The 27,304-nt window shown below is 40.5% G+C and overlaps 1 protein-coding gene across 3 annotated transcripts; it reads right to left on the minus strand.

Annotated features, from left to right (window-relative positions):
* Window positions 1–352: 352 nt before the first annotated feature.
* Window positions 353–11,316, minus strand: SLITRK4 (SLIT and NTRK like family member 4). 3 transcript variants are annotated; one of them, XM_074359213.1, is made up of 2 exons: window positions 10,945–11,316; window positions 353–6,440 (listed from the first exon to the last, which is right to left on the minus strand). In XM_074359213.1, exon 2 carries the CDS (start codon window positions 6,388–6,390, stop codon window positions 3,874–3,876), a length of 2,517 nt encoding a protein of 838 aa, XP_074215314.1. In that variant the 5' UTR covers window positions 6,391–6,440; window positions 10,945–11,316; the 3' UTR covers window positions 353–3,873. The 3 variants fall into 3 exon arrangements, with proteins under 3 accessions (XP_074215314.1, XP_074215315.1, XP_010950838.1); XM_074359214.1 differs by lacking the exon at window positions 10,945–11,316 and adding an exon at window positions 10,116–10,298; XM_010952536.3 differs by lacking the exon at window positions 10,945–11,316 and adding an exon at window positions 9,615–10,060.
* Window positions 11,317–27,304: the final 15,988 nt, after the last annotated feature.

Consider the following 27,304-nt stretch of genomic DNA (forward strand, 5'->3'; position numbering starts at 1 on the left):
TAGCAATTCAGTTTAATATGAACTGTATTCTAAAGCTCTATGGCTTACCCTCAAATCTGGGTGAAAAGCTCAATTTGGTTACTGCTTTATTTCTTCTGAAAAGTAATGGAAAGATAAATATATTTAACAAAGTGTGGCTTCGGAAATACCATTGTAGCAAACAATTTTATTAGTCCTTTCATAAAAATGGCATTTAATAAATTCCTTCTAATACCTCGATGTTATTAAAAGCAAACAAAAGTCATTAAAACAGTTCCTTTCTGTGATTTACATTAGCTTTTATATCATTAATTGATTTTTGTCTTATAAACTAACCTAAATACTAATAATCAAATCAGGGTAAAAACAATAGTGTGTTTTCTTTACTTTATTTCAAAATAGTGATTATAAATACATTCTTAATATATTTTTCCCCAGCTCTTTGGATGCGACAACAATAACAAAAAAAAATAACTCACTGTGCTCATTTCATACAATGTCAATGTACAAATCATGCAAAAGATATTATAGACTAATATTACTGCCATACATTTCTAGATGTGTTCTGTTATTTCTGCAATACCTGTCGACGTTACTCATGAGGCCATGCCCTGTATGCATCCTTATGGCTTAAAGAAATGAAATGATTTTAAAAAGCAACAAAATAAAGCTGGTCTTAAAATGATTTTCTAATTAATATATTTATTCAGTTTACTATTCAGAATGGAAAACTAAATATAGAATATAAATTGCCTTATAGACTTGAATCACTGTATTTAATAGCTGCTTTCTCATAAAATTACACAAAGATTTACTTTGAAAGAATTGAATCATCTTTATTGATTTCATAAAAAAATAATTTAAAACTTGATTTATATTACACGGACATAATATATTATCTCAACCCCTTCACTGATTTCATATGATCTAATTTCCTTTGCAACCATTCTAACAGAGTCCAAGCACATGATACAATGCCAAGAAGCCCATGATGTGTCAAACCACATTAGAAATGAGCACTTCTTGGATTTTCTAGATTGGAATCAAATTCTACTAAAATACTGTCTGGACATATATATCATTCCTTAAGGGGTTAAACTAACATCAAGGTTATAGCTGAAACCAACAAAATATAGATACAGTATTTTCACTGCTCTTGTTCTCAACTCAAAACTTCTGCCTAACTACATTATCATAAAATGTACAAGTAGAACCAATGAGAGACAGGTGTAAAACAGTATACATTATAGAATGTAGGCACAATGACTGTAGTTAAGGAAAAGATATCAGCCTTAACCAAAGATCTGGTACTGTCATTCACTTACAGTTAGAACCTCCAAATAACCATATACATTTAAGTTACTTTTGTTTTGAAAAATTGAACATTTATACCTTTCAGCAGAAGAGTGTGAGTTAGCCAATATGCTACAGCAAGCTTTGAGATGAAGGCAGGTACCCTTTGCCATTGACAACTGCAGAAACCTTGAAACCTCTTCAAAGCATCACCACACTGAATAAAAGGCATCATCCCAGTGACCTATTAACCCCAGACCATGGATGGAGTTTTCTGGTTCCTCCCAAAAGTATCTACTTAAGATTCCTCAACCCATACTTTATTGAGAGGATAAACTAAAACACTTTCTTTGAAGCCTTCACGTCTTTATCCTGTCAGCATGTGTTACAAGCCCTTTACTCCATGGATGCACACAAGCATGGTAATGGCATATTATAAGTTCCTGTGAAATCGTAGGTGAAAACAGGCTGTTGGGCACACATCTTCATGTCTTTTCTTTCAAGATCGGAAAGCAAGTATTTATGTATATATTTTTAATATTCATATAAAGTTTTCACAGACATTGTCATGAAAATTAAAATTACACATTAAAGTTTTAAGAGCACCAGCACATACATATGGAGACAATTTTTTTGCTATTTTAAAAAAATCTCCAAATTATCTATATGTATGCATGTACACCCAAACACACACGTACACACACACACACACACCCCTCCAAGAATGCCAAGTTGTTTGTTTTTTTAATCTTGCAACAAACACATAAAGCCCTGAAATTAGTAATTAATAAAAGGACTGCTGTTACCATTTGAACCATAATATCATTTTGGAAGCTGCACCAAAACACCTGCCACTTGTAATTCATGAAGAATGCCTCTGTTTACCTTCTTGGTCATCTTACTGATGAACACAGTAATTACAAGAGATGGAGCACAAAAAATATACATATGCAGGCAGGCCAAGAAGGCAATGTGTTTTGGGGATGTCACTTTTGCTAATCGGGAGAACCGAAAAATCTGCAAAAATCTCCCGTTATCAAATGCTTCCTTCCTTTGACCAGTTTTGACTTAGAAGTTAACAGCACAAGCAAACACAGTGGCGTAGCATTTGTACTTGCAGACTGTGAACTCATCTGAGACCAATGAAAGCATTTTACAGCGTGGCTTTGATGGCCGCGATTTACCAGGATGTTTACTGTTCTACTTGGTTATCTGATAGTAGTCAGAATGATGAAAGAACAGGATACTGATGCATACGAGATATAACTATTAACCTTACATCATTAATTTTTTTAAATATCTGTAGTGAAAACTATTTGAATTAAGCTCATAGAATCCTGAAAAGCAAGACAACTGATGGCAAATAACAACTGCCCCAGACACGGTACTATAAAACTAAGGAACCTATTTTAAAATGCACAGTTGGTAACAAATCTGAAGATAATATGCTAAATTCTCAATAATAGCACAGAACTGTTTTTTTTGTACTTTTGTGGTTTTTTATAGTTTTTTTTGTTTTGTTTTTTAAATGATACCTGATCACAATGTCCAGAATATTTCTGTACACATAAGCTTCAGTGTCAGTTTGGTATACTTTTCCTGTCTAAATTTATACTTATTGATAAATTCCCTGTGATCAGGAAAACAAGTCAGGCATATTAAATACATAGTAAGCAGTACATATTTTCCTATTTAGTATACAAAGTACTTCATAAATATGAATTATGTTACAAAAATAGCTTTGGGTGCGCTCACACGGTAAGCACTTTGCTAATTTTGGACAACCTGTAAGGATTGTGGGTATTTCACATAACTGAGAACAAACTCTAATGTTAGTTTAATTTGAGCCATGTTTAATTCTGATAAACATCACGTATTTCTTCAGATCACCACAAACGCTATGTAACTCACACTGATTTTTTTTTCTTTTAGGTTTTATGTATAGACAGGTAATGCTTAAAGTGTTCAAATTTATTTTATAGTTATGTAATGCATGGTATATTTTAAACAAATATTTGCACAATTTAACATTATAAATCCAGCGGTTTCAAGATGCAGGCCATAAAGGTTACCGATTTACAAATACTATCGAATGTTCTCTCTTGGCATGCTTTTTTTTTTTTTAACTTTTCGGATAATCTTTACACAGAGTTGTTACAATGCCACAAATCAAAAGGATTATTCCAGTTCCACCAACTTAATCTACGTGCAAGATGAAGGACCCAGCTGAGGTACAAACACAGGTACCAGTTTTCTGGAGTTCGCTTTACAAAGCACAAAGAGACGAAGGTTTTGCATTGGGGTACAAAACAGATCTGCCTCTTGAGGTGAAATTCAGTGTATTATGTATATAAAGCATCCCTTTGGCAACAGAGTTCGCAGTATCCCCACAGGACTCCACAGTATCGGTTTTTATGTAGTCGAATCTATTAAGGAAATTCTCTTCTACAGGACACATCTTTGCAGCTACAGTTAATGAGACACCCTTGGAAACACCTGCCTCTATGCCTATTGATAATATAGTATTTGGAAGTTAGAAGTCAACAAAAGGCACTTTCATCATTAAATAAATGTCCTCTGTGTGAAGTAAGATTGCATGACCTAGATCTTGTTCAAAGCTGTCTGCTCCTCCAGGACCTGCAGGTAGTCGGGGGAACTCTGAAGTTTTGCCTTCAGTTCAAAATACTCGCTGCTCTTCCTTTGCTCCACAACAATTTTACTGTGGTTGCCACCTATCAGCGACTTCTTGCTCTTTTTGTCTTGTTGTTTCTCCGGATAGCGGATCTCGAAGCCACTGACGCCGATGCTATTGTACTCCTTTTTGCTTTCCAGAAAATTCTGAATAAATACGTTGGAATCCCTGCTCGGGAATAACTCATCCAGCTCATCAATCGTGCTCAGTCGCTTCCGGGTATCCACGTGCAATAAATCTTTCTCCTTGTCGGCCGCGTTTCTCATAATGACTTTCTGTCCTGGAGGGTCGGAAAACATGAACCCGGTCTCGGATTCCTTCAGGCCACAGGTGTGGCTCTTGCTCATCTGTTCTATGGTTTGGGGGATGAACGCCTCGGTGGCCAGCCCGTCTTTTTTACTGGTTTTGGGGTCGTGTTTCCTCAGCTGCAGCTGCACGGAGCCGCACTCCGGGTTCCCCAGGCCTTCGTGCTTCACCGTGGGTTTCTTGTTTCGTCGCAGCACAAAAACAAGAAGGCAGAAAGCCACGAACACAGTTAAAATGAGGACCACCAAGATACTCAGGATTAAAATAGACAGAGGCACTGGACCACCGGGAGGGCTGCGAATGGGCCCCAGCGGGGTGGTGAACGTGACTGCCGGGGACGGGCTAGTGAAGGGCGCAGATGGCTTGTTTAAGAGTTTGGGACATAAGATCTCATTCTTGAGAGACTTGAGTTCGATATTGGCGAACTGCACAGGTGTCTCGCATTTCAGCTCTTTGACCACGATCCCGTCGCTCAGTTTCTCCAGCCATAGCTTTAATGCCACCAAGTCACAAGTGCAGTCCCACGGGTTGCCCTCCAGGTCAATCTGTGTCAGAGACTGCAGCTGATCCAGGACCCCGCTGACGGGGAGGTACATGAACTTGTTGTTCCGCAGGTTCAGTCGAGCGAGGGGGGCTCCGGAGAAAATGTACACGGGCAGGCTCTTTAAGAGATTATTGTTTAAGTACAGGAGCTGCAGATTCGGCATCGAGTCAAAGGTGCCCGCTAAGATTTCCTTAATCAAGTTGTATTCCAAATACAGATACTGCAGGTTATGAAGGCCGGAAAAGATCTCGGGGTAGAGTCTTTCGATCTGATTGCCATTGAGATACAGCCGGCGGAGGTTGGTGAGGTTGTGGAATACCTCTCCCTTGATCGCCGTGATCTGATTGCTGCCCAAATGAAGCAGATCCAGTCCTTCGAACTCAGTAAAGTCTGAGGTGTCCACATCTTTGATGCTGTTGCCATTGACGTGCAACTTCTTGGCATTTAAAGGTTTCGGCATCAGTTCAGACATGGACTGGATGTTTTTCTCTTGGCAGTTGACACTCAGTCCCAGATCTGACGGGTGTGTCTTGCAAAAGCAAGGCGCCGGGCAGGGGGTAAGAGGAGGCACCCTCGTTTGGTAAGACACAATCTGGCTAAGACTGCGGTTGGAGAGGGCTTTGCCTGCCACGATCCCAGAGATCTTGGACGGATTTGTCGTCTTCGGGGGTTTGGTCACTAATCTGTGTAAGGACGTTTGAGTGGTGTGACCGTTGGGGGTGGTGTAGCCATTTTCCAGCTGAGACGGAGGCAGGACTCGCACATCAAAATCACTGCCTGTGCCCATGGGGCATAATTCTTGTTTGTTGGTTTCTTTTAAAAGCCTTCCATATAAGTCACTGGGGGTTTCACAGATAGCTTCTCCTATGTAAATATTATATGGCATATTCTCCAGCCAAGCTTTGAGAGGCAACAAATCGCAGCTACAGTTCCAAGGGTTATCTTCCAGCTGCAATTCGACAACACGGCCTATGTGTTCCAGCACTCCGATGTAGGGGAGCTTCTGGATTCTGTTCCCGCGGATATCCAGATGGGTCAAAGATGCGAATCGGAAAATATTATCAGGAAGGAATGAAATCAGATTGTCATTAAGGATGAGAACTTTCAGTTTGTGGAGCTTATTGAAGGCTCCTCGTTCAATATACTTGATTAAATTGTAGTCAGCCTGGAGATACTCCAAGTTCTCTATGCCAAGGAAAGTGTCAGCCCGAAGAATCTTTAATTCATTGTTGTTCAGGTGCAACTGCTTTAATGCACTGAGCCCAAGAAAGGCTCCTCCCTCAATGTTCTGCAGTTTATTATTTCCCAGCTGCAGGGATACTGCGTGTGAAAAATTCAAGAATGTATTTGGATAGAGGATATTTAAAAAATTGTTTTGGAAATTGAGGTGATAAAAATTAGACCAAGGGGGTTTCAGCTGATTTGGCCTGTAGACTGAAACCTTCTCACAGTTGACATAGAGCACATTCTCAACTGACACGCAGGAGCACACATTGCAAATTTCCACCGATATGTCAGAATCTGCATTTGTCGAAGAAATCAGGGCTGACAAAATCAGAAAGAGCCAAAGAAACATCTTCTTGCAATCAGCAAACAACTTTATGCTTCTGAATAAAGAGAAATAATCTAAAAAATAAAAAGAAAACATTTTTTCAATGATCGTTACTTGAAAAAGTATTTGTGTTTAAATCATACCGCCGTCAGGAACACATGGGTATAATAATTAGCTTGGTATTTTTAGGGCACCAAAAACTCCAAGTATTCTCACTCAGTTGAACAAGAGCCACCAAAAATACCATACATTCTATTTCTGTACCTGTAGTTTATACAAATTTTACATGTGCAGAAGACAAAAAAAAAAAAAAACAGGAAAAAAAAAGATTTTTGATTGTGCTTAGACCGTAACAATCTGAAAATATTTTCTTTGGACCACCAAATTCCATCCTTGAATACAGACCTGAAGCTTCCTATTGGCAACTCTAATGACTGAACCCAGATCAGAAACTATACCATGTAGTTGTTAGCACCACAAAGGTATTTCAATTTGTAAATGTCTACTCTCTAGGCTTCAGCTTGATAAGAAGCCATGCAGAAAGCTATTAGGGCTCTGAGTTCCATGAAGGACTGCAATGGGAGGGCAGGGTTGCTGTAGAGGGGACAGTCAAAAGATCAAGGTGGCAGAAACCCCCAAAAGATACTTGGCCTGAGCATCAGCCCAGAGGTCAGCACATGGCCACGAATCACTTCACTCCTGTACACTGCTCTACAATGTGTTAAAAAAAAAAAAAAAAAAAACACAGTTGACCCTGTGGGGTTCTAGAAAAAGAGCAGAGTAGGAGATGGCCAAATGTGAGTTTCAGGTAAATAAATGGTATCTAGTTTCCTGTTGGTCATCTCCCCAACAGGAGAGAAAAGCCTTTTGTCTTTGGGTCCCCAAAAGCAAGACAGAATCCTGCCTGCCCCTGCATTTCCTACCTGATGTCCAGACAGCCTTCCCATCCCCCAAACTGGCTCTCCTGCCTACCTGACTCCCTCCCATACCTTTCTGTGCCATTCTGAACCGAGGTCCGACTGATACTTGGCTCAGATGCTTATCTCCTTCACTCTGACCACAGACTGCCACTGTTGAGGAAGACGAGTTCACACACTACAATCCCTGAGTGGCTTTATCTGCAGCGCCAGACACATTTAGTACAGCGAATGTTTGTTCTAAAATCATCCATTCCCCAACATCTCCCTCCCAGTATTACCACTCCATGTCCCTGGCTATAAACAAGTCGAGAATCACTTAGTGGAGTTTCAGGCTTAATAAATTAACCCCTGGCTGCCGATTCCTTCGATACTGCATGCATATACAAATATATGCAACGCTTCAAGGAAAAGATTAAGAGGAACCACAAGCACTGTGCATTTTACTGATGCAGTTTTAGCCATGTGAGTCTTTTCCATCTCATATGGGAAGCTGGCTGCATTTTCAACATGGTTACCACCAAATATTAATTAAATAAATAAATTACCCGGGAACACACAATGAGGGAATGATACAAAGAAAGAAGTGTCACACAGAAACTCCTTTGTTTATTTTGCCCACGAGGAACCAGATAGTGGCAAACCGAACATGCCTCAAGGTAGACCATCCATTAGCCATGACCCAGGAAGATTTGAATTTTGAGTAGTTTGGTTCAGAATACACCGGCACTGCCGATGCTCCTTGGCTGCCGGATAGACGTGCATTTCCCCTATTCACGGTGATAGCTTGATTGGCAGTGCAAAAACAAGTCATAATTTTTAAGTATGACATCATCCAAACTAACTTTCATTGTAAAATCAAAATTTCACATGCTCTTTTGGCCCTCCTACAGAAGTGGTTTTCAGCAGCTACTCTGGTTCATTAGAGTCATTTCTTGTTACTACCTCCCCTCGCCCCCCACCAAATAAATTTTTAAAAAGCAACCACAACAAATCAAACCCTAACCAAAAAGCGATGTACCTGAATTCAGTACAAAACACAAGAACCAGGAGCATCAACAAACATCTGAAATTGCATAAGGAGCTGCCCTCCTCCTCGTAATTTCTGCTTTAAGTAGCAAGGGGGGAAAAAGTGCAAGGACGAGCTAGGAAGTTCCCAAATGCAGCTCGTGTGAAACAGAAGCCGCAGGCAGCTGGAGGATGGAGCTAGGGAGAGGGGGAGTCGATGTGCCAAGGAGAGAAGGGAAGAGGGGCTGAAGGGGCAAGAGACCATGGAGAGGTGGAGAGAGGAAGAAAAGGAGCTAGGGGAAATCGAGCAAAAAAGGGGGGGAAAGGGGCATCGAATGTAAGCGAAAGAAACCGCACATTCACATGGTACCAACAAAAAAAAATGTACAATTTAAAATCAAGGGGAAAAGGTAAAAAAGAAAAAAAAAACCCACAAAGTGTGAGTTGGGTACCAAAAGCCATCTCTCCGGCTGAGAAGGGTGGCGGGTCTCCCGATCTACCTCTCCATCTCTCTCTGTCTCTGTCTCTGTCTGCCCGCAAGACGCCCGGCTCCCACCGCCGGCTAGGACTGCACAAACCTAGCCTTATGACAAACCCGGCAGCCACCAGAGTGCCGCGCCGGGCGCTCCGCTTCCGCGCGGAAGGAGCGAGCCTGCAGGGGGCCGACGACTGGGGAGGGTGCGCCCCTGGAGCCGGCCCGAGAAACCTCCACCAGCCCGCCCAGGGCGCGGGTGGAGGGCTCCACGGGAAGACGCGGTCCTTGCCGCCCCCGGTGCGCTACCTCGGGCCGGCAGCGACGCGGCTGGAGGGGCCGTTGGCGATGGCGCGTACCGCAATGTTTTGCCGCATCTCGGTGCCCGGAGCCCGAACGCAGCCCCCTCCCGGGTCCCGGGCCCAAGCAGCGGCCTCGTGGGCCGGGCCGATCCGCGGAGACGGAGACCGCTCGGGATGTCGCGGGGGCTTCAGCCCCGCTGCGCACACATTTCTCCGCGCGCTCCCGTCCCACAAGGGGCAGCTGCCGGAGTTTCCGTCGGCCTCCCTAGACCCGGGCGTGAGGTGGAAGAGACGGCAAGCTCAGGCCACGCACGAGGGTGATGGCCACTGGGGCGTCAATGGCCCGCTTGTCACAGGCAGAGTGACCCCCGTGGCTGAGAGCGGCGGCCCAGGCTCCCCCTTGCGCGCCCACCCCTACCCCACCCCCCACTCTGGCCAGCCACATAATGCTGCTCTCACCCAGTCAAAAATCAGCTCAACATTTGGGCATCTTGCAAAGTCGCGCTGCCAGCTCTTGCTCGGCTTTGCAGGGCTTTTAGAGTTACCCACCGGCTTCTCTCGTAGTCCCTGTCTTGCTGGGTGCCAGCAATCTCCGACTGGCTCCAGGGCCACTGCCGAGACCCCCAGATCCACGTCCGCCTAGAGTGTCTGAGAGGGGGGCACAGAAAACAAAGCCCAGCCCAGCGCAGCGGTCCCGACAGCCCTAATCGCCCTAGAACAGGACACTTTCCCGGCCGCCCCGGCCGCCCGGGGGGCAGCGAGGCTAAAGACACCGGATTCTTTCGGTCCTCGGGGACTTGCGACCGCGTCGTGGGTAGGCAGGCTGGGCGCGGGGGCGGGGGGGGTAGCCACTACAGCCGCTTTGGCCACTCAGCCGGCCCCAAACCAACACGACCCAAACTAAAAATAATAAGCTACCTGCCCCCCTCCGCGCGCACGCGCGCGCACACACACACACACATACGCGCGCGCGCGCTGCCGAGCCGGGCTGGGGGAAGAGGCAGCGCGTGTCGGTGCAGCTCGCGCAGCCCCCGCTGGAAATTCACCCACCTCCGGAACCCGGCGGCTCTCGTAAGGCCCGCCGCGCCGCGATCCGCGCTGCAGTTTCCGCGATGGTCTCTGCGTGATGCGGTCTCGGGCTCCTCCGCGCCCGCTTGCCCGTCAAACCCACCGAGCAGCCCTCGCAGGCAAGCAGGCGGGCAGCGGCGCGCGCGCGCGCGCACCCGCCAGACACCGCGCGCGCACCCAGCCCCTCGCACACGGGCTGCACCTTTACATACAAGCGCCGAATCCCCGCCTCCGCCCCCGCCCCCCCGCACCCCCCCGGGCACACACACAGCACCCCCTCTCCCGACACTCAAGCACCTCGACCCCCGCACATTCCCGAGGCCTCCCGGGTCCCCCACCCAGACACCCCTACTTGATTCCTCTTCTACCCACACACCGGGAGAGACGGCGCACTTTCCTCCCGGCATCCCCCCTCTTTTTGCCTAAAACATCCCCTAGGGAGGAGCGACCCTTTCCTCACACATAAAGACCCCAGTCCCCTAACGCGGACGCGCCAGCCTCCATCCCCCCCCTCCCAAGAATCGCACACTCGAGTCCTTTCTCCTCCCCCAGTCCCCTAAGAACGAAGGCATATACGCATACACACACACACACACACACAACCGGGGCGTTCCTTTGAGAGAGCAACCAAGATCCCAGGCAAAGCCAAAGAAACATCGGAGAGCCTGGGGGAAGGGGGGATCGAGGGAGGTAGACAGGGGCGTCGAGTCTACACGGAATTGCAAAATTTCAGGATCGAGGGGGGTGAGTCAACAACAATGACATTCAAAGGCAACAATCGCACTTGGGCTCTGTATCACGGGTACGGTACCTTTGGCTAATTGTCACCCCGCAGAACAGAGGGCTCCGGGAATACTTCTTCGGTAGCGGGCGATCCTGGATGGAGCCTTCTTGGGATCAGTTTCCTGGGAGCCAGTAGTATTCGCACTCCCCCTACCTGTGTGCGCGTAAGAGGCTGGGGGCTTTAAGGCAAAAGTGTGAAGCTTTAGCCCAAAGTGAGACTATTTAGTGGGTTTAGGGGACGGGTTAATTCTCCGCACCTCAGAACTCTGTGAGCCTTCGGTGTGGAACGGGTTAAGCGGGGTGGTTAAGGGGCTGGGGGTGGGGAGAAGGGATAGGGATAGAGGAAAGAGAGGTGTGGGACTGAGAAAGATGCCGCACTTGCGACCAAAAGAAGGGGAAAAAAAATCTGCTTTGGCTACTGAGCATGCCCAGTTCCCAGCTCAAGCCCTATAAGGGAGGCATTGTGTGCGTTCCACTTCTCCGGGCTTTGGTGGTGACCGGGAGGGGACTTTGGTTCGGGAGGGTGGTGGTGAATGGGAGACTTTAGGGAAGGGGGACAGGGTCTGGAGCTTTGGGGCTGTGCAGAAGCGTGTGTGAAGGGAAAAAGGGAAGAGACCTATGGGATACCTCGGGGAGACAGAAAAGGAGACGAAATAGACTTAGGAAAAGTCACTTCAGTACCCCCTCATTGTCATGTGTGTACCAAAGCGGCTTTAGCAGTTGAATCGCAAATATCCAGAGGTTGCACATCCGGCGTGTGGATTGTTCAGGCCCCGTTCGCTAGCGCTGGCACAGGGGGGTAGGCATAGCCCGAGGAAGGGCTAACGCTGAACCGAGCTTCCTGCAGATTGCTAATCCAGTTCCTAAGCTTAGTAAGCAAGCAAACATACCTGTGGGGCGGGAGAGTTTGGCTATCATGTGTCTATTTTAAATACCTGGCTTTACTAACCAGAGAAGGCTAAAACGGTCGTTTTCCTCCCCTTCCCCCAACCTTGCTGTTTTTGTAAGTGCTTGGCTAAGAAAAACAAAGCTCTCTCTTTACTTTGTGTCTGTGGAAATAAACTGCCTTTAGGTAAATAGAGCTAAGTTATAAATGGGAAGTATTTCCCTAGGACATTTCAGGCAATACTGCAGGGCCCCTTTCGTCAGGACCTATGTTCTGCCTAATCCACTTACTCAGATTCCAGCAGAGCCAGTACCCAGAAATGCTTTTGCTTAAAAACGAAAAACTCTTCAAAACTAGCAATCGCTTTGAAACCAGAATTTGGCTGTCTGCCTGAACTCCTACAGTTAAACATTTACCATAATTGGTTGATGTTTAAAGGCAGAAAAGAAAAAAAAATCTGATGAGCAAAGGATTTATTACATTACTTGTGGAGACTATCTTACCTTCCGTATTATTAGTAGTAATCTGTTCATATATAAGTTTCAAGTTTTTCATTTTTGTCATTTCACTGAGGCTGCCTTCAGGATAGATTCATGCAAATTCATGCAAATACTTGCCGGGCATGGCATGTATACAGAGAAGCACAGACAATATTTAAATAGATATGGATATATAGGCATATTTCTTTATGACCTTGGTAAATATGGCATCTTTCATTAAGAACCCTTTCTCCACCCCAACTCCTCATTGCCCTTAAAATTTTCATCTTCTTTTCTTTTCAAAACAAGCTAGAAGCAGAAATTGAGTGGGCAGCAGTGGTAAAATCTGCTATAGTCAATGTGAAATCCATCATGAAATAGCGTGGCTTAAGGAAACACTAAAGGATCTGTCCATAACATATGTAATTGTGCAGCTCCTCTTGGTAAGGTGAAATTTGTTTTCTCTATAGGTAACAGCTGCAGTATGTCGAAAAATCCCTCTACTCTTGTACATTTGAACAAAACAGATCCTGCTAATTAAGAATTCACATTTGCATTATACTGTATGATGCGATTTGAAAGTGGTAATGGACACCAACACAAGTTGGCATTTATTCTAAATGCAAAGGATTCAGGAAGCTATAATGTATTTTCTCAGGATAGGTGAATTATTTGTCCTTTACTATAAATGTTAACAAGATTCAATAGAATGAGCCAAAAAATTTTTTTAACCTGAAAATATAATGCACATTCCAAGCACTGTGATAGCTGAAAAGGCCAGATTTGGACAGTAAATATCAGATGATTTAAATGCCTATCTTTATTTAACTTTAGAAACTATTCTGAGAGTTGATTATATTTGACTGCAATAACTGTGGAATGTTCTTTTTCATATAGGTATGGAGACAGAAATCTGAAAACAAGTAGAGCCAGAACATCAATAAATTACAATTACTAATAGTGCTGGGAACTTATCAGTGACTAATATCCAGCTTATTAAAATGAATGCTTTAATATAAAATTGTTTGCTGTTTAAAAATGATAAAGGTGATACTCATAAAAATAACATAGAAGTAACAGCTTCTGCTTTAGCTTTCAAAAGAATTAAAAAACCCAGTCCTTTCGCCCTACAGTCTCTTTTCTGTCTCCTAGAACTACATGTGATATCCATATAGAAGGGAAATTTCTAGCTTAAAAAAAAAAAAGTAAATATATAAATAAATAAAAGTGTTAGGAAAACTCCAGCACTATTTATGGCAATTGAAAGGAAAACAAAGTCGATGTTCTTCATAAAATATATGAATGCAAATATTGTGAGACAGATTTGTAATAGCCTCATAGTTTTTCTGCAAATGTTCCACCGTACTTAATCTTGGCTTTGCAAAGAATGTAACTGGAACCATAGGCTGTGTTGATATACTGTGTCTCTCTCCTTCAAGGCAAATAAACAACTGCACCAGAAATTTTACCAAGTTCTTGGATGTGCTTAATTTCAAAGGCAATTTTATTCAATCAAATGCTACCAACCAAAGAGGATTATAAACCAACAAAACTTGGCCCTGGTCAGTCTTTCACTTTCATTCTTTTTCTCATTTATTCTGCCTTGTTTGTTCCTATTTAAAATCCAATGAGCCTTCATTTTGGTATCCAGGTATCACATATCATTCCGTATATCTTAATTTTGAAATGTATTTATACTCTGACATTTAAAAAAATTGTGAACTTAACATTTCTCTAAGTGGAACACAAGAAAGTTCTTAGGATGTTAATGAATCTTCCGGGAAGAGACATTTCTGTGATCAGCTAGGTTTGGAAGACCGTTGATTCCATAAAGCTAAACAAACTTTTTTAACTTTGGAATTTCTCAGCAAAATCAATTATATTAAAGATGAATTCTGATTTACAGGGAAAATGTCGCACTTCTCAGATTTATTTGACAATGGAATCCTTTTTGAGGGGGGAGGCGGGGATCACGTACACTTTGAGAAACCTTGTACTAATTGCTCAATTTTGCAAATTTTATGGAATTTAGCAGCTGAAAGTCACCTTTCAGATCATCATCTAATCCATACCATAGTGGCTACTCTTGAGTCCCTCTTTTTCTAAACCATGTTGCCTCCAAACATTGTTTCATTTAGTTTTCTGAATGATACTACAAGAGAGAGATGATTCTTCTTTAAGAAACAAGGTTCAGGGAAGTGAAGTAATTTGCCCTAGGTCACACAGTACCAATGTGACAGTCAAGATCTGACCCCAGGTCTTTGAGATCTTCCTGCTACTCCACACTCCCTTGTCCACACAGGGATCTAGGCACTTTTAATTTGGAAAGCATAATCTCTTTTTTTCCCAAAGATAAACACTTGGGACATAAATGTTTGCAAGTATGAAAGTATTAATACTCAACACTAGGATAAACCAATAAAGTACAGGAAAAACAGTTGACGTCAGTTATGCTGATTTTACCCTTTGCCAATCATGGGCTTTTTTTCATCATCCTGTGCTTTCAACTGTCATACCTGAGCTGATTCTGAAACTGTGATGATGTCTCAGTTGTTTCTTATTAGAGACAATGGCCTTTGCTCCTGTCAAGTGCAGCCAGGTAAAGCAGTGGTGTTCATTCCTGGGCTTATTCCATAGTTAAAGCGAAAACAGCTGTTACCCAATAGGGCACATGGTGAATTGGAAGGGGTGAGATTAGTTGATTGATTGATAGATTAGATTTACTAACCTGACCTTCCATTTTCCCCAGGCTATCTCTTAATGTTACAGCTGGTAATCTGTTTTTTTGTTTCGTTTCGTTTTGTTTTTAAAAACCTAAGTTGTCAACTGTTAATATATTAAAGTCTCAGTACTCTAGACATTGGCTGATTAACATGACAATGCATTCACAGATTATTTCTGGAGGATTAACAAAAAGAGGATCTGTTTTGAAGGATCTTTGTAATTTGGGCTCCTAATGAGTAACTGTTCGTTTGGCCCCCTGGTACCACCTCTGTGCTCTAGGATATCATTTTTTGAAGTCAGATGCTGATGTGATAGCGGCTGTTCTGTTCACCCATTTTCTCTCTGAATATTCTTTGACTTGAAGAAATCTCATCTTTCTTACTCACTGTCAAAGATTAGGGCCCAGAAATAAGCTCAATTGCCCTCAGACAACTAAAGATAATAAACATCGTGAAATAAAAAGTAGGAAGTTAATAGCCAAACAATCTACTGTGAGGATTACTCCCATGGGCTGTACAAGTTCCATAACACCAACCAAAGCTTTGTCAGAAAGACAGGAAGTTAATGAGAATCCTTCCATTTTTACCACGCTCAGTTCTATCTGGGGAAGCAGAGTACTGTCTCCAGCCAACAAAACATTTTTTTTCTAATTTTGTAAAAATATCGATGGTCTTTTTTTTTCTCCAAAACTTTTCTAAGAGTATTATTTTTCCTTAGAAATGTAAGCTTAAAACTTGCCTTCAAAACTGATCTTGTTTCCAGCCCCTCTTCTTTTGTTTTGGATTCCTTCTGGACAATTCAAAACATGGGTCAAAATCAGGGGCGTCAAACAAGGGAGAAAAGACATAATATGAAGATATGAGTTATGGTGTGACTGCATCCCAATTACTATATCAAAAATAAATTGTATCCCATCCTGAGGCTCAAGGGTGAGTCAGAGGAAAGCAGAACATCTGTGTAAGCCAGTGTCATGTTTCTGTGATTGACTATCTCCTTTTTCAGTTCAAAATTGGAGCTTCTAGTTCCCCGATCTGACTCAAATTGAGTAATGTCTACCCACATAAGGTCTACATGAGAAAACGGTCCTCAGTCACATGCCAAGGGGTCACAGTATGAGAAAACTTGTCATCACAGAGAATTCCTGCTTTATCTGTTACACGCATGGGATTTTTGTTAATCACGGAGTTTCGGGGTTTAAAGGGACCTTAAAATTCTTACAGTTTAGCCGCTCCCAGTCAAAGTTGAAATTCTCATCAGATGAACACTCACTGCTTGAATCCACCCAGTGATGAGGAGCTCACTGAGGGCTGAAGCTTCAGTAAATCACCTAGAAAATTAATGACAGAATTGTTAAAATCTTTGTAACATTATGTTAGTTAATCCTCATACCCATTTTACGGAGGAAGCAATGAATTCTCTCTGATGCAGAAAATTACTATTTCCTTCTATCCGTAAGTAGACTAAAGTTCTACATATACAAAAAACAAAGAATGCAAACTGTATATTCGCTTCCTAACTGAGCCTCTCTAAGGATGGTTAGTAGAAGAGAGTGATGAAATGATTTGATTTGCTTATTTTTAATTATTTCAAAAGGTAGAAACCATTATTTAAAAACAAATCCATAGGTGCTTATACTTCCTGGTATCCTGTAGTTACTCTTCTTTTCTGCTTTCACCTACTATTCATTTTTAAGCACTAATTTCAGCAACAACCTCTGTAGAACTGAGCATTATAAACACCATCATTTTTTTGTAAAAGAATCTTGCTTGCCTAGTCTAGAATCTCATCTTGTGCACTCAAGACCCACAGGGAATGGAAAATATCATGATTTCAACAAAGTTCCTTATAATGGCCCTGGAGGAAATACTCAACGTCTTTTTTCCTGAAGCCTGTCACTGAATATCTGTTTGGGAAAACAAACAGAAAGGGAGAAAGAAAAGGGGGGAAAGAAATCAAAATTTATATAGTTGCTATTTGTACATTGTGATTTGTAGCATTATTTGTAACCTATGTGCAAAAAAAAAGGTTCAAGTGACTTAAAGGCACTAATTTTATCGTTTTGTCTATAGAAAATATGTATTTTTAGAAACTTAATGACTTGAAGAACTAGCATTCTTCTATTCATAAGATTATTTTGTCATAAGAGTGGCATATGTTGTTTTTCGAGAAAAGAGAGTCCGATCTGACAAGATGTGATGCAATTATATCTAAGATCACATTAGTGTGACAAATTGTATAATTAATTCAATCTCAATCATCCAATAACTCTTCAGACAGATACCGTGTTTATAGGCATGTATCTGAGCTATCATTAATTGACTTAGAATATTCATTGCTAGAAATGAACTCTAACTACAGTATCTGAATTTTATTCATATCTCCCTATAGTAAAAATATTATAATGTAAAAATGTTCAAGGCGTGACCTCTAACCAATGTATTTTTCACAGAGTAAAGTTGTCGGGCATTTTACTTCTACTTACAGCTGAAGCTATTCTATAAAATTTCATTTTTATTATCTTTATGGATGAAAGACTATCCAGAAAAGCAAAACTATAGGATCCAAGCACTCAGGGCAAAGCAAAAAATTACAAATGGACCATATAATGATGATTCCTCTTATTTCTCTGCCTGTGTTTCAAGAGATGTACATTTCCTGAGCCTTGAAGGGAGAAGAGTCTCATTGATAGCCACTCAGATTTTCTCCTTGAGAATCTGTCCTGTCACTTCTCGGCCTTTTGGCAAAGATCAAGTGTGGAGAATCTATCCTATATGACAAATGGCAGGGCATCTCTGTGTGGGGGCAGTGATCTTGGGAGCCTGATCTTCCATGCCCTCCCACTCCACATACACTTACACGGGGCTGCCGCTCAAAAGAGAGGAAATGCCATTTCCCAGTTTCAGATTTGGTGAATGGTCAGACTTGTGTTGGTCAGTTGGCCAGTTATGTCTTGTAAACTCAAAGACCTCTAACATAGGTTGAATGTCTCTAAGTTAGCCCTAATGTTTAAACTTGAAATTAAATATATTGACAAGAGCGTCAGTTTTGTTAAAAAATGTTTGTAAAAGTTGTAGGATTTTAGAAAAGAGAAATTTGTAAAAGGTGGGGATAGTTTGCTATAAAAGAAGTTGAATTTGGTAAATATTGGAAAGTAAGAACTGGTGATTAAGTGGACGTTAACTCAAAAGGTAAACATGTGGGAGTTCTCTGTTTCAGCCCATTATTAAATATTATTATGTAAAGAATCTTCAGTTCATTAGAGATGCTGCTGTTATCGTTTATTAAGACTAGTGGCCAGAAAAGATTGGCCCAGAAGGGAAGAATGGATAAAAGAGAAACAAATGACATTTGAGCATAGCCATGCATATGACATAAAAATTACACGTAACTCTCAAGTAGGTTTTTTTCCTCATACAAATCGTTACCCACTTCAAGGAATTACTTTCCTTAACCAAGCATTTTCCCTTCTTCCCCACTGGCTGTAAATTCAGTATGAAACCCAGTTGCACTCAGCGCTTTTCTGGAAAAAGGCAAGTTTAATCCTCAGCGTTCCTAGAGAGCCACACTGCATCGTAGACCACGTAGATGTAAACACACCAAAATGAAAGCAAACCAGTACCACTCCCTCTTCCCATCCTCATCCTAACTGTTGATTTGGTAGCTTCACATTGAACGAGTCAAAATGTATATTGAAAACAAATTAGCATGTTTCTCTCTAGCTGTCCTAGGAATCGAAAGCTGCCTTTCCTGTCCGTCTGCAAGAACTCTACAAATTCAAGAAGATATGAAATTTACTTAAGATAGCCTGACTGCAAATAATCTGCTTAACCACAAAGTTCAGTTCATTTTAACTCTTTCTTGAACACCTGTTACTGTTACACACAAGGCTTTGAACAGCAAGGTGAAAGCCACTGCCTCTGTCTTCTGCAGCATCTCTAATGAATTGAAGATACTTTACATAATAATACTTAATAATGGGCTGAAAACGGAGACCTCCCACATGTTTACCTTTTGAATTAACATCCACTTAATCACCAGTTCTTATACAGTTTCCAAGTTCTCTTAGTTTAGTAATAAAGCAGATGAGACCATGGGATAATACACAATATTCTAAAATGTACTGCATGGTCATGCCCTTGAACAACTGGATGCTCATTTTTAAACTTTACCAAATTTCTCGCTTTTATTAAACATTGTGAAATACTATCGTTGAAGGCACCAGTAGGCTTCCATGGCACATAGTCAAGGAAATTAAGAAAATCAGAACATTGCCTTCCATCAGATGGCAAGGTCAACAACTTGTATGTCCTTCTGGAGATGACATAGTCCAAAACTTTGGTATTCCTCCAGAATACAGAGTCAAAATTTACCATGTGCCAGGCATATTTGGAGAGGACATTAACAGGAAATGTTCTATAAAATAAGAAATTAGATCATTTGGCAGGGCCGGAAATTGAAAATAACCAATATAACCAAAAGAAACAAAATGAAAGAAAACACCAAAACCATAAGAATCTTTTCAAATTCGATGTCCAAATCCTGAAATCTTCAAGAATGGTGATGTCAAAAGGAAGACAAGCTCATGTTGTTTTCAGGAGTGTGAACACCGTAGAGGTGTGGTAGGGACTTGACTTCTCAAGTCGAACTGAGAGTGAAATATAGTGATAACTACCTTTTCTACTTCATATAAATATAACACTACCTAGTGAGTAAGCGGGTCTGGTTTTACATTATTACTTTTTCTTTTTTACTGATATACACAAATGTGCCGCAATATTTAAATGGGTCACTTGAAAAATATTTTGAGAAAGAGAGGAATCTTATTGAAATTGCTTTACCAAGACTGAAAAGCGGGTTCCTTTATATTTTTTGACTGTTAGAGCAGGTCAAAACAGACTGTAGATTTAGCCGTGGACGCCTACCTCAGCCTGACAGTGACACCTTCTAATTGTTGTTTATGGATGTCAAGAGACTTAGCACTTTTTTTCTTTTAGTTTGCTTGGATTCTTTTTTCTAACAGGGTATTTAATTTGTGCTTTTGCTCAGCCCATCACCAATAAACAATTCTTGAGGGGATGTTGCATTTGAATTTGAACAGAGATTTCACAAGGACTTTGGTAGTCAGGATTTGCCGTTTCTCTTCCCATTGCTTTACTGTATGAATAAAACCCACACCATCACCAGTGGCTCCCTCTCCCTCTCCCCTCAAAGAAGAAAGATGAACGGGAAGCCAGAGAAGCAGTCATCACCAAACATTTGGTGTTCAGCATCTTACACTGAAATCCTCCTTTGCTATTCAATTTACATGAAGTTTAATTTTTTTTTCTTTACAAAATTCTTTGGGAAGGAAAAACACATTTTCCCTGCTGTTGCTTCTGTATTATTGACTGATTTTCAGTTCATTAGTCATTCATCTGGATTGGTGCCTGTGTATTTTCCCAAAGGTTTAATATGAAAAATTATTTCTTTGGCCATATTGAATCTTAACTGAAAATTATATCTTTTTTCCATATCTAACATTCACAGATATTTTCTAGTTAATGCTCATAACATTCTTGTAGATTATAAAAAAGACATCATAATAACATAATTTATAAGATAAGAAACAGATACGAGCTAACTGGATTAAGGTGATATTAATTGGTAAGTTAGGAGCAAGGAAAGAACAAAAATAAACAATTTAAAAATCCTGAGTCTCCTGGTTCTCAGTCCAAGGAGCTAAAATGTTCTTCTATGACTCTGTAAGGCCGGTAACTGGTTTAGTCATCACAGAGGAACAGGGAAAATGGTTTTGGAAGTGCTGAGAGCACCAACTGCTACTGCCAGGGTAAAGGGCCGGTACTGGGAGCGGTGCTTACAGGATTAACCAGTAATAAGAAAGGACCACGTCCCTTCTCTCTCCTCCAAACTTACAGACTCTGTCTAGCTCCTTGTTGGCAAAACTTATCATGGAGCCAGCTAGCAAAGAAGTGTGGTTTGCACAGTCCTGGAGCCAGCATCACAGAGAGTGCACAGAAGCATCTGTTTGGACCTGAGAGCCCACTCTTTGGTTACTCAGTATCCATATCCATCCTTTTACACATATTTCACTTTTTTTTGTTTGTTTTGGTGGGGTGGGTAACTAGGTTTATTTATTTGTTCCTTTGTTTGTTTAATGGAGGTACAGGGGATTGGACCCAGGACATCATCCATACTAAACACATGCTCTACCACTGAGCTATACCCTCCCCGCCATGTTTCACTTTTTATACAACAAAACTCTATGCTTTCTATCCTTCCTCCAGATGAAGACGCGCCTCCCTTTCCCCGTAGCAAAGTCCTGACAGTCACGATGTCTATCGCTAGCTAATAGTAAATACTCTTTTAATTTCACCTAAATATTACATAATCTAAAGCCTAACTTGTAAAGTTAACTGCTGGTGACAATCCTTGTATAGAATAACAGGGAGAAAAGAGAAAAGAGGAAAAAGAATTTGTGTGTGTGAAATTACATATATACGTGCTATGATATGTAACTGCATGGTAATTAGTGCTCTGATTCAGTCCCCAAATGCACAGATGTTGATGATAGTAGAAAATGTTAAAAAATATTTTGTAAAAAAATCTAACAAGAAATGGTTTATTTCTATTCCATCACAAGTGAGGGATTTAAACTGTTCTGCTGGTTGGATCACAGAAGGACAAATGTATGTACTTCTGAGTAGACACCCTAACAATTGCTACCAGATAAAATATAGATTGAATACACACTGTATGTATATGTACTGCATGGTAACTACTATATATATGATTACATATATGTATCTACACACATACATACATATATATATATACACACATATATATACACACAACAAGCAAAGGAGGAAATAGATATAGCTGCTCCAGTATTTTTTCGTTCATGAGGCTGTAAATAATATTATAACTACCTTCTCCTACTAAGCCTTCCATATTTTCTTTGCCTTATGTCAGGACTCAGCTAGGGTTTGCCCTTTCCCTGATGCAGTGACCAAACCCCAAACCTTCATCCTCAAAGGCTTTGAATTCTTAGTCCTGCCTCTCCCCTATCCCCGCCTTTTGCATTAGTTTTTCATTAACCTTTTCTATGAGTCGTGAAAATATTAAGAGGCAGCATGGAAGTACTAAGAAGGCAGTTCCAAACCTAATCCTTTTTACTTATGTTGTGTAAGAGCAACCAAAACTATCCTGGGTAATACGGATTAATCTTCTGAGATGAAAAAACTATAGGTGGCGGGCGGCTTTCATTGACATATTGCTCAATACTATCATAATTTACTAAATTACAACTGTTAATGATGCCAGCCTTCCAGATCTCTTGGCATCTTATGGCCACAGGAGGCAACATGGGCTTTATCCTGAAGAATGCATAATGGGAAAGAGTGGGAGGTAGTCACCCACACTGTTCTGGGCAGCCTGGTGGAAAATGTAGATAACTCAGCAGATTGATTTTGGTTAGACTTTTCAAATTGAAAGTCAAGGTAATTGTAGTGATTTCCAAGATTGCATTCACCTTTCATTTGCGATAGTAAGAAACCAAAGCTATATTTAATTGATTACAGGACAACAGGTGGATTTGACAATTCAATAATGGATCAATTTAGGGGAACTACACTGGCCTTCCACAAGTTAAATACCTTTAGCCCAGGCAAGCTCTCAACCTTCTTTTTTTCTTTACACGGGCTTCATGCATGACCTTGTGTTTCTCTGACTTTTTTTAATTTTTGCCATAAAACATAGCCCCTGAAGGTTCTCTTCCCTATAAGACTGGCTGCAGAATAGGATTTAGCGGTTTCTCCTTTTTCTGTCCCCTTAAATATCCTTCTTAATTAAAGTGTTTTCCTGTTAGTCACTATGAGGAAAAAGATTGAGAGAAACATACATACCATTGCTTTACTCATTCAACAAATCATTTTTGAACACTTACTTTGTGCCAGGAACTATGCTAAGCATTAAGATTTTTAGCAGTGGAATGAAACAGTCCCCCCCCCCATGGAGATTACCATTTTAGGAAATCACATGATGGTGGTTTTATAGATCTCAGGCATCTTGTAGTTACTGTAGTCATCGATTGGCCTTTGTCTATAATTTCTTACTTTCTTGCTAGATTAGGATAGTATCTCTTTTTTTTTTTTAATTGCCCGCCATGCAATCTGACATTAAGAGCAAATTTGAAATCAGAACTGTTTCAAAAAACCTGCAACCTATGGCATTGGATGCTCGGCTTAACTGCTAAGACTCTGGTCCAAAATAGATTCAGGCTTGCACCATCATTATACTAGAGGAATTTCGTTATAATTTTGAATCTGTAGAAATTTCTCTCTCTTCCAAGGTTATTTCTATAATCTCTGAGTATGTCCCTCTCTGCCATCTAAAGTTTACATTTATGATCTCTTGAGGCAAGTGGCTTCCTACCTGCCTTTGTTTCATACGTTTCTCCTAGGAAGTCTCCAAATCCAAGAAGTCTTACTCTCTTGTTCCTGGCCTCTGCCTTGAGTGAATGGTTTTCCTAAAAACCATTAACTGATTGTATTTTAAGACTAGTTTTGTATTCAACTAAATTGTGACTTTTTCCCCCAATTGTTCTAGGTTATTACACTTTCATCCATGGGGCTGAGCTCTCTGTGCCTCTCATTCATCAATAATCACTGAACTTGCCTTGTGTCAGGTACTGTTTTAAGTGGTTCTTATGTATAATTCCATCCTCATAAAAACCCTATAAGGAAGGTGATATCATCTCCATTTTATAGAATAAGGAATGGAGGTCCAGAGAGGGTGGGTTGCTCAAGGTCACATGGAATCTGTGTGATCCTAGTGGATGGCATATTTTTCTATTTTTCTTCAAGATCTTGCTTCTAACATCTCATAAGAAAGCCCATAGCTGTCATAAATGGGTTCCTTGTAAGATTTAACTGAGTATAAGAGCAATGAGAGTCAATAGTGCATGTAGTTGCCACACATATAAGTAGGCTTCATTAATGAAGATGTAGTGTTTGTAATAAAGAAGGTGATCATTTGGTTCTGTTCTCTGCTGGACATGCCACAGCTGGAGTACTGTATTTCATTCTCAATCCATATTTCATGAAGAATATTAAAACTAGAAAGTATCCAGGAGGAAACCTTTAGGTTTGGAAACCATGTCAGATGAAAAACTACCAGACTGACTGGTGGTGTTTCACCTGTAAAATTGGAAGCTTAACTGTCTTGAATCACTTACAGGGATCTCTTATAAGAAAGAGATGAAACTTCTCTACATTCACAGAGGGTAGAACTATGGAAATTTAATGTCTATTAGAGGAATATTTGACCTCACATTAAGGTACAATCTTATGATTAGAATTGTCTGAAAGTGGAAAAGGCTACTGCAGCAGAGTGGAAGTTGCCTGTTTTTGGCAGGATTCAGTTGGTGGAGAAATCACTTGGGACGAATGTTGAAGAAGAGATCCAGTATCGAATTAGTACAGTGAAATGCATTCATATATGAAAAATGCCTAGTGTATAGACATGCAACCAATGTCGCTGTTCATGTCCACTATTTCTGAAAAGCCTATTCCACACCTTACCAGTTCTCATCTCTACTCATTACCTGAACCTTTCCTTACTCTTTGGCCAAACCTGATCATTTCATTTTTTTTTTTCCTTTGGTTCACTTCTAGGTATTTGCCTCAGTTGCTCCCTTTGCCTGGAAGCCTTTCCTAGTCCCATCCATGCCTATGGAAGCCTGGGAAGATACTTTAAGTTGGACCCCAGATGCCATCCCTTCAACAAAGTCTTTAATTGAGCTTTTCAACCAATTGTGCTGCCTCAAAACAGTGTAAGTACTACATTATTTTTTAAAGTCAATCACAACTAACATCCTTTCCCATCAAATTGCAGATTTCTCATGGAACTATTGTTTTAATCCATTTTTGTATTTACCTCCTCCTGTCCCCATCCGGTAGCATATAGGTTGTATATCCCCGTACCAGGCAAAATCTACATGATTAATATGTGTCAGTTAAATTGAATGGAATGGAATTATAGGTAGTTTGGTTAAAATGTTAAAGATAAGGCAATCATGGACCTGACTCAGTGGTAACTGATCAGAAGTCCTTAGACTCTGAGCCTCATTTGGGGTGAGCAGCAGATAGATATTTGGGGACTTTTTGTTTTTAGAAAATCCATCTCACGGTACATACATAAAGTCCCAGTAAAAGAACTGGAAAATAAAGAGAAATAAGTTGGAGGCAATTTAGCTTTTCACACCTACACTGCTCATACCTACAAGTAAGGGCTTATTTCTTTTCACTTGGATTTATTTGCCAGTTACCTGCAAGGAGTTTTTATCTTGTTCCCTTTCCCAACTGGTGAATAATTACAGCTTCCATGCTCCGTACTGAATGAAGGCACCTCACAAAGCAGGCTAAACTACTGCTTCCTACATAACTTCTAATATTTATCAGTGAATAATGGTGATAACAGCATCAGAATTTTAAATGATTTATGTTGCCCCTTAAAATAAATCCCATTGTAATTCCATGCAAATTACTGTAGAAGGTTTCTGGTGGTAAATTCAAAGTACTTTAATCATCTTTTCTTTAAATAATTTTTAATCAGCCAACATTATACAATCTTGCATGCAATTAAAAATGCCATGGATAGTGGCTGAGGAGTCTTTATGTTTTTGGCTTACAGTTGTTTTGTTTAATCTCAGTGGTTTTGTTATATCATCTATTTCAAGCTTACCATCGTCATCAAGGCAAGACCAGTTGGGAAGATGACCAAATGTTATAGGCAGGATAGCAAAGTTAAGGCCATGACTTATTACTGTATATTTATTTGTATTTGCCTTTTTATTTAAGTATTTTAAAACTGCAACGTAACTCAGCAAAGGTTTTTTGGCAATAAAAAGTTCTTTCATTAAGCACAAAATAATTTTTTTGGTATTTGCAACAGATCCCACTTCATTCTTCAGTTTCTATTTCTATTTTTCCCTTCTTTAAGCTCTTACACATTAATTATTTTTTGTCATCGTCATCCATTAAATACCTCTGGAATTCAACAATTTCTGCAGTTTTCCCAGTTTACTTAGAGAAGAGCAAACCTTTTATGCTTCCAGCCCCATTTGGTCATAGAGCTTCCACCCGTGTTTCACAATCTAATCATGTACTTTCTAAAATGCCATTGCTTTGCGTTCTTTTTGCTGTGTACATGCTCTTGGTTTGATGGTTTGATTCCATTTTTGTATTTTTAATTCTTCTCTATTGTCTGATATAGGTTGCCAGGTTCCAAGAAACAATATGTGTGATTCACTTTGCATAAGAGCATGCAAAAGTAGGCTCTCAATAATTCTTAATGATAAATGCATCCTTTTAAAAGGCAAACAGTAACTATGCTTTCAACTTATTATTTGTTTGTTGGTGGATAGAGGAGGCTTGCTATAGAGGAGGTTTGTACTAGAATGGGTTTGACTGAATTAGTATTTGTCCTATTATAACTTGTTACTGTGTGTTGAAAGAAAGAAAGAGAAAAGAAAGGAAAAAAGAAAGAGGAAAGGAAAGGAAAATGTCTCCATAGACTTTCTGCATTGTTTGTTCTATAGATGACTCACTATTAGGAAGCTTGCACTTCAGTGGTACAGATGTCAGAGCAGCACTATAATGTAATCAAAACCTGTCTTATAGTATTTTTTGCAGTAAAAACCAGATTCTGGACCAAAGATATATATATATAATCAAATAGAAGCACATGTTATCTTTGAATAACTATGCTCAGATGTTAGGTAAAGCTGTGTTCAAAGTCTACCCCAGTATGCAGAGAAATGTCATGGTCACTCGTGTTTGTACAGGTGCACGGGTACTTGAAGTGAATATCATCAGACAGTTGTGCACTTAGAAAAGAATACACCCTGTAACTCTCAGAAATACATAGATGGTTAAAATAAACCTAACAACACCTCAATTTTGGTGTGTTGTGATAATTCACATCAAGAAGGAAAACAAAGTTTATAAAAAGTTCCTTTTCACATGTTCTGTTTGAAATCTGCTGGCACCTTCAATTTTGACTAACTATTTAAATACAGCTTCCTCCATCACAGCTGGTTGCCTGCGAATGAGAAATATTTAAATACACTGCTAAATTTTCTAAATGGAATTTTTAGAAATTCCACATTATGCATCTGCATGTGCAATTGCAGCTAAATCATAATAGCGCGTAGTAGTAATATATTTCTTACTTTGCTAATTACTTTATTAGCTAATTAGTGTTAAAACAGATTGCCGGAATACCTAATATGATTTTTT

The sequence above is a fragment of the Camelus bactrianus genome, chromosome X, assembly GCF_048773025.1.
Source record: "Camelus bactrianus isolate YW-2024 breed Bactrian camel chromosome X, ASM4877302v1, whole genome shotgun sequence".
In the NCBI taxonomy this organism is placed as follows: domain Eukaryota; kingdom Metazoa; phylum Chordata; class Mammalia; order Artiodactyla; family Camelidae; genus Camelus; species Camelus bactrianus.